Source organism: Seriola lalandi, unplaced genomic scaffold (assembly GCF_002814215.2).
Source record: "Seriola lalandi dorsalis isolate HSWRI2012SDOR001 ecotype SW California unplaced genomic scaffold, Sedor1 jcf7180002055006, whole genome shotgun sequence".
Taxonomy (NCBI): Eukaryota; Metazoa; Chordata; class Actinopteri; order Carangiformes; family Carangidae; genus Seriola; species Seriola lalandi.
This window is the reverse complement of record NW_019525549.1, coordinates 1483727-1491826: the sequence shown is the minus strand read 5'-3', so window position 1 is coordinate 1491826 and position 8100 is coordinate 1483727. Positions and strand designations below refer to the sequence as shown.

The 8100-nt window shown below is 41.9% G+C and overlaps 2 protein-coding genes across 6 annotated transcripts in view; both read right to left on the bottom strand.

The window, feature by feature from the left end:
• LOC111647604 (E3 ubiquitin-protein ligase TRIM21-like) overlaps window positions 1-5008 on the bottom strand; it is a 14685-nt gene extending 9677 nt beyond the window's left edge. For both annotated transcript variants that reach the window (XM_023397231.2, XM_023397233.2), the window contains exon 1: window positions 4898-5008. The gene's annotated coding sequence lies outside the window, so the exon portion shown is untranslated. The remainder of the gene's footprint in view (window positions 1-4897) is intronic.
• A 2239-nt stretch (window positions 5009-7247) lies between these two features.
• Window positions 7248-8100, bottom strand: part of LOC111647611 (uncharacterized) — a 42114-nt gene continuing 41261 nt past the window's right edge. For all 4 annotated transcript variants that reach the window (XM_087171471.1, XM_087171470.1, XM_087171469.1 and 1 more), the window contains exons 23-25: window positions 7967-8092; window positions 7750-7871; window positions 7248-7518 (exon numbers count right to left, since the gene is read on the bottom strand). In XM_087171471.1, coding sequence (XP_087027597.1) covers window positions 7462-7518; window positions 7750-7871; window positions 7967-8092 — 305 coding nt within the window. In that variant the 3' untranslated portion in view covers window positions 7248-7461. The remainder of the gene's footprint in view (window positions 7519-7749; window positions 7872-7966; window positions 8093-8100) is intronic.

Genomic DNA, 8100 nt, shown 5'->3' with positions numbered 1-8100 from the left:
AGATCCAGGCCGTGGAACCGGGCGTATGCTGGGCCAGAAGAAGACAAGCATAAGCAATATGAACCAAATATGGGCCGGATTTATTTTGCTGTGGGTAGTTAGCTTTCTTCACCCACTGCTTTACACTAGTGTTGTGAGTCAGAATCAGATCAGGTCAGGTTACAACCTGCCTCAACCCCGAGACAATGGATCTGAATGGAATTTAGTGTGTGATGCTCGAAGCAATGAAATAACTAGAATCACCTCCTTGTGGCCGCTCAGACTAGCTTCAGGTTACGTCTCTGTTTATCCAGAGTCATATAGAAAATTAACCCTTTGTGTGACATTTTCTTATAATTGCTGGGTTCATGAGAATGGGATGGACGGACAACCCAAAAACATAAACAGTGTATTTATTGGGGACTATTTTCAGCAGAGGATTAATCCACATTTGCTGCAGTAGTGGGTATTTTCCGCTGTGTAAATGCATGAGGTTCACTTACTCACATGTAGGAACAGAGACTTTCACAGAGAGGTTTGTCTGTTTTTTAATTCCCTAAACTGGAGTTTATAGACATCATCCAACCTCAGAGCTGCTTAAAGTTCTTGTTTTTCTCTCACATTCAGGAATCACCAGGCAGGATTACATAACATACTATGGGCTACACAGATACCTCTTGACTAGTGGAGGTGATTTTAGCCCCAATCCAGTCAAACCCAAAGGGACCAGTCCTTAAACATTTAACCTAATCCAAATCCTTACTGTGCACCCTACCTACACCTGCAACCCTATACCTAAAACTAACCCCTTCATCTTCTAACCTGATCCATAAACCCACAACACCCTGTCAGTGTGTCTGTGTGTCACTGAATGAGTGTGTGTCTCATGCACTTAAACACACTCCTTCTGACACACACACACACACACACACACACACACACACACACACACACACACACATGATATCAACAGGTCTTCTTTCTGTCTGTTTCTGCTTAATGACGTGTCAGGCGAAATGCTGAATCTCTAGATCACGCGACGCACCTGAGAGGTGTCACTCAGCAGGGCGTCCTCTCTAACCCTGGGCACCGAAATGAAAACCAAGACGCTCCACAGCTGCAACGCATCCAGTGTGTTCCTGCCCTTATCCTTTAATACTGGCTAAATACAACACAACACACATTACTCCTCAAACTGCAGAATTTCTTTGTCTGATTTTGAAAGTAAAAGCAGAATGAATCAGGTGAGAAATACAACAACACACTGAGAAAACGTCTTTAGTAGTGAACTTTGTGTGGATACAAAGGAGGCTTGTACAAATACAATGAGAAATGCTAATTGGTGTGGGGAACTGTTTTGAGAACTGCATTAAGAGTTGTGAGAATGACGTTTCTGATGTGAGAACTGCATCAAAGTGATCGAGAAAAACTGTAATATAGAACCTACACCTGCTTATAATCAAACAAGACATGGACATCTACTTTCATACTGTATGGATCTTCAAAAGAAAGCATGCAAAACAAACTGGGGAGTGTTGAGTTTGAAGGACGTGAAGATCTACCGTAGATTCACAGTCAGGATGTCTCATTCTCTGCTCTGAATGTGGCGCCAATTTAATTTTTAAAAAAAGAAAGTATTTATTTAGTATTTATTCATGAACAATTGCCATTTTTACAGCAGCTTTTTTTGTGGGACACAAGTTATCTACAGGAGGCATCAGCCACAGTGTCTGCATCAACTGTTTATGTAGCAGCTACAGTGCTGAGTCAGTGCTGTGTAAGCTGAGTCATTGCGAAACTAGTTAAATTATAATTGTCTGTTTCCTCCAGGTTTTCCGGTTCCCTCCCACAGAGCAAAGTTTAAGGCACCTACGTTCACGGGTGGGGGGGAATGTGAGTGTTACGTTGCTGTCTGTCTCTGTGATTGACCGGCGACCTGTCCAGGTGGACCTCACCTCTTGCTCATTGTCTACAGACATACACTCATCGGTTTGTACGATGCAAGGATCAGGTGTAATTTGTCCCCAATGTGAAACTAATCTCATCAATCACTCTATAATCACTCATAATCCTAATGTCACCCATCTGGTGCAGATGTGAATAATAGAAAATACCCCCCCCCCGCCCCCAGCAGCTGCAGCTCTGGTGGAGCCAGTTTCCCACAGCGGAGCTGAGGAGGGCAGGAATGAAGTAAACAACCTGAGCATAGTGATCATAGCTGGAATAGAGGAGAGATGACACACTGTTGACTGTGGAGTTCATACCCCTTCACTTTTTACACACTTCACTGTGTTGAAGATGGCATTTTAAATCAAGAGAGTCAGAGAAAGGATCCGGACTCTGTGCTAAGAGCTCCCAGAAATCTAAATAAAGCAAGGTTTTGATCTACAGGGATCTTTGATATTTGTCAAATCACCATCAAAAAGCAGAACAGGCTTTATATAGACACAAAGACATTCATCACACAGCTGATTGTGACCTTTATGATTGAGAGTCAAACTGCCCTCAGGCTGAACCAATCAGAGCAGAGCTGGAAAACACTGTCTGATCGAACCACATGGCATGCCTCAATAGAAAGGACAAAAACAACTTGAACCATAGGCCAGGTGTGTAGACACATGTGAAATACAGTACATCAGAAGTCAAGTATAAATCATGAGTCACATAAGTCCTATGCTTAGTAAATCGATGGGAGCTGTTAGCAGATTCAGTGCGCGGATTCTTTTTCTGACTCAATCCAACAGTCCTGCAATAAAGTCTGAACCTTTATTTATGTATATTTTATGTAAAGGATGACTGATCTTAAAGGCAAGTTGTGTCAGCTGTTGTGCTCCAGCTGTCTCTGCAGGATCAGGAGTGGGGTTGTGTTCTTACATACTGTAGCTAGCTAGTTAGCAACCTAGCTATATTCATGAAATACTGTTATGAATGATATCACACAGGATCTCTGGAACTCAGAGTGACCATCAGGTTCTTGGTCTCCTCTCTTCACCCTGATGTCTCAGTTAGTCCAGGTCCAGCTCTAGAGGAGTCCTGCTTGTTCCAGACTTCTTCATGTCAGAATGATGGAGATCACTGTTCTTCTCAGGAACCTTCAATGCAGCAGAAACACAACCCTGTCTCTGAGCTCTGCAGCAGTTCCCTCCTCCTAATGGTTTCTGCTCTGATCTGCTTTGTCAGCTGTGAGACCTGATATAGACAGGTGTGTGTCTTTCCACATCACGTCCAATCAGCTGAATTCACCACGGACGGACTCAAATCAAGGTGTAGAAACATCTCAGAGATGATCAAGAGAAATGGAGGAACCTGAGCTAAACTTCAAATGTCAGAGCAAAATGTCTGAATACTTATGTCAATGGGATAATTAAGTTTTTAATTTTCAATGAATTTGCAAAGAAATGATAAAATGTAATTATTGAGTGCAGAATGATGAGGGAAAAATGAATTTAAAATGATTATAGCATGAGGTGGAACAAAAGTGAAAGTGTCTGAGGGATTTCTGAATTCACTTTATTTCTTTAATAAATGTAAAAAACGTTAACTGCAGCTATTAGCTGCTGCCACAGACAATGTGTCAAGATGGAAACTTGACTCTGACACTGATCAGTCAGAGCAATAATAAATAAATTAACTATAATCCTCTCTTGGATTGAAATTCTATGGTTTAGCACAGTCAGATGAGAACATAGATAATTTATTTCTGTTAACTGAAATTGAAATAAAAGGAGGCTTTATAAAAAAAAGATTACTGAAACTGTGTTATGTTTACAAAACTAACCTCTTATTTTGAAGCAGAGCTTTTAGTCAGTGAATGAATGTTCTTTTATTTTGAAAATGTGATAGACCATACACTGTGTTGATCACAGGAGAAGAACCAATCACAGTCGACTCCTCCACTGTCACTCATGTTTGAACCTGTCAGTGTCCTGTGATTCTTCACCAGAGACCATGGTCTGATCTGAGGTCTGTGTTTGAAGATTTTCAAATAAAGAAAGATTTATTTAGTTTGAAAGGTTTGCCGAATTTACCACGACCAGACTTCATCACTGACCCAAAAAAAAAAAAATTTAAAGCAACAATGGCTCCTTTTGTTGATTTAGTTGTTGTTTTTTATTCTACAGGTTCTACAGTCAGTCAGTCAGTCAGTCAGTCAGTCAGTCAGTAGGTTGTTTCAGACACTTACTGCTCAGCACACCGTCACGTTTAAAACACATATTTTAACTCATTCCTTTTTGTTCTTAAGTCTCTTTCTTCTTAAGGTGTGGTTTGAGTTTATGCATCACCTGTCACCAGTGCCATTCTCTCAGCAGCTACATGTTGGGAAATCAGTCGCTGAGGTATGAACTCCACCTGGTGAAACTGTGAAGCTGCAGTGTAAACAGCCACCTAAAGCTACTGACAAAACATCTTATCACAGTCTTTGGGAACTACCTGTGTGTTATCTGCCAGTCTTTCATTCACTTTATTTAGCAGACATGTTTGCGTATTCACCCTCTATAGAAGCAGAGATAACAGGCTCATAATGTTTTACTCTCCACCCACTGAATGGCCTCTCACACTCTTCACAATCATGAGCTCCTGATGGTGAAACTGTGGATAACACGAACAAACGCCGCTGAGCTGGACACTCAACAAATACTGTGGTCAATCTGAACCTTTTAACACCTGTGTGAACATGTGGTACATGTACTGTTCTCATGATAATGAGCTCGAACACATATTTACAGTTGTCTGTTATCTCACACACTTAATTAGAAATAACACAATAGTGTAGAAAGTGTTTGGTTATTAAAAACAGATAACAGGCTGCTGTTTGGTCCATTAACTTAGTGGCAGGAGGCAACACGTGAAACACACAGATTCCTAGTGAATGAAAAAAGACTCTAATGTGTTTCCACTTTAGATGGACGTGTCTTACCTGCTCTGAGGACTGAAGAGATTATTTCTGTGTCAGCAGGTCAAAATATGAAGCATTACGTCCAAGATGTCCTCACAGTCTTCTCTGCTCCTGTCAATCCCTGTGTCTGCATCTCGGTTGTCACATACCTTCCCTTTTCTTTCCTTGCCTGTGTCATTGTGCTGTTGACCCCTCCCACCTCCTAATCCCCCATCTGTAGAGCGAATCCAATCCAACCTGCTCGACAGGTGTGGCTGTGCAGATATGCCTTTTCTATCTCTCTCTCTCTCTCCGTCCCAGGGCCAAAATGGTTTCATTAATGCGCATACGAAAGCCACATGTGAAATAACACAGCTCATGAATGATACCAAATAAATCTTTCAATAATCAATAAGATTTAATCATGGGGTCATGGGAGTTGTTGTCTTCTCTCGGTTTGGATTCCTTCAGTGTCAGTGGTTCAGGAAATCAAACAGACCCGGTGATTCTAACCGTTAAAAACACTGAATGAAGCAGTTTCACATTTAAAGTCGGTGTTTGAGCGACGCTGTCCGGAGGACAGAGACTCAGGGAAGAGTTGCAGCTGAGATTGATGCTAACCTTTGTTCTGATTGTTTCTCTATAACTTATGAAGCAGACGTTCAGCAGGTTTTTACCAGCAGCTGAATTATCCACAGAGGTGTCCTCCTCTCCATAACAAACACACCAGGGGATTAAAACCAGTAGAAACACCCAGAAAGCAGTTTACTTTAAAGATCAGAGATTCACTGAAGCTCTTCAGTGACACAGGACAGGACGTCTCCAGCAGCTGGGAGCTGAGCTGTCTAACATTTCCTCAGCTTGTTTCTCTGATAACTTCAGATCCAGACGTCCGACGACTAAAATCCTTCATCTGGTTCAAATATAGAACTGAAAACCACCAAGGTGTCAAAAGTGTATGTGGCTTAAAACTAGACAAAAGTCAATGTTGAGCTTCTGTCAGACAAACACACTGACACATGATCATAGAGGATATGATGTCATTGACCAATGAAATGCTACCATGATTAAAATCACAGATTTCTCTGGTTTGAGAATTGATGGAAACATTTGTGATAATGTAAGAACACAACTCAGCCACATATAGAACATAACTCTAGTTGTTTGTAGACATTTTAATCCTACAGCAACATGATGAAGACCAGCACAGTCTCCAGATCTGAACCCCATGGAGCTGGTCTGGGATGAACTGGACAGGAGCGGAAAGCAAAGGAACCTGACAGTGACTGACAGTCCGTCAATGTCAGATTTCCATTGTAGAAAGACTGACAGAGTGAGTTGAGCTGCTGGCGGAGTCAATTTTTTAGGTTCAGTTTAATTCAACAACAAGATTCAATGATTCCTTTTTGTTTAATCTCCAACTGTTTATTTTAATGTCAGAAACACTGAGACACTGAATCATGTGCATTTAATTAACAGCTGGAAGGAGCTGTTGTAAAAACTTTGACTGGTGGTGTAGTTTAGTACCAGCATGAACCGGATCACACTCCATGACAACACAACACTATACACAATGCAAACGAGTGATATGAAGCTTCCTGAGGGAACTGTGTGTTAAGAGCATGTTCACTACAGCTGCTACTACTACTGCCATCCTCTGGTCAAGTAAATGTCCTGCAAATAACTCAGCACCTGACAACTCCTACACAACAGTATCACTGGTTTGACTGAGTCTTAATTTAATTTTTAATATTCTTGCCACTAATTTTATCACTTCTATCACATATAGTGTAAGGTAGAGTCCAGGTGTCTGCTCAGGTAGGATGCTGCCTTCAGGTTTTACCTGGCAGGTACAGACTACCTGTCACGCTTCCTCGCTCCTCGGCCCGGTGACTGTTGCTAAGATGCAGCCAGTCTTCAGCTGACGGATGATGTGTTCAGAGGAAACATTTGTGCAGGTATCTGAACGCACATCAGTAGTAATCAGATCAGACAGATCAGCTGTTCATTAGTTTCATTGTCATTACCTTTCTATATAACACCCACTGTAATCACCTGCAGTCTCAGGACCTGTATCTGGCTTTTTATTTTATCTCACTTGACTGATATGGAAACAATTTCTCTCATTAATGTATCACCTGTTCAAAATGTGCCTGTCGATACTTTATATAGGGATACAGGGAAGGGTGCTCAAGTGTGGTTCACATGGAGGGGGGCTTAAGAAGGCCCAGACCAAGGAGGAAGGATTGGGGTTGTGACTGGGAGGGCCTCACACCCGGTCCCTGAACTCCCCCCTCTGGTCCTGAACAGCTACCTGTTGTAGCAGTGCAACTCCCCGACATAAACATCTCACTTCACTGAATGGTGCACAGGGACAAATGATAATCGACAATTTGGTCAAGACTTTTTATTACCTGTGCACAGTTCATACAGAGTGCCATTTTCCAATGTACACTTCCACTCATTTTTAATTGTACAAGATAGATACAGAGATAGGAGGCGACTAATCTACTGCAACATGACAACCTGGACCTTCAGTGAGAAACAAAGACAAAATACAAAAGGATGGGAATGACAAAATTTAGTTGAGAGTTTCAGAGCCATATTCAGTTGGACTCAGGATTGATGGTCTCGTTCACTGTCTTTGTGGTCTGCAGGTATTTCTAGAAGAGAAGGGAACAGGAAACTGGAGTAAGGAAGACTCTGACCTCTTTGTGAAAATGTGGATATTTTCTCACTTGTATAACAGTAAGTTTCAAAAAGTCAAGAATAGATCGAGGATCTTTTTTTAAAATATGTCTTTCATCAAATCAAACACCTGGATATTTATGGCACTGCTCTCTCTCTATGATGAGGTAATGCATCATGGGTAAGAGTCACTGTGTGTTGCCCACCTGGAGGTTCTCGTAGTGTTTGGCTGTTCTGCAGTGGTTGATCTCGGCCTCTTTGGCTCCGCTGAAGAATCTATTACACGCCTTACAGAAGAAACCCGTCTTTGGGACTAAGAACTCCATACCTGAGGGGACACACCCACAAAGACATGACAGTGGACTCTATCAGCTGTGCACTGTCAGACACTGTAAACATACAGGTGAATAAATGGTGTCATACCAACTGGGTTGCTGGGGTCAAACGGAGGGAGGGAGTATTCTTTGCCCATGGGAGGTTTCTTCTGTAATTTCTTCTTCATGCTCTCCTCTTGTTTGTTCGTTTGGTCCTCAGACCCCTCTTGTTTTCCTGGGAGA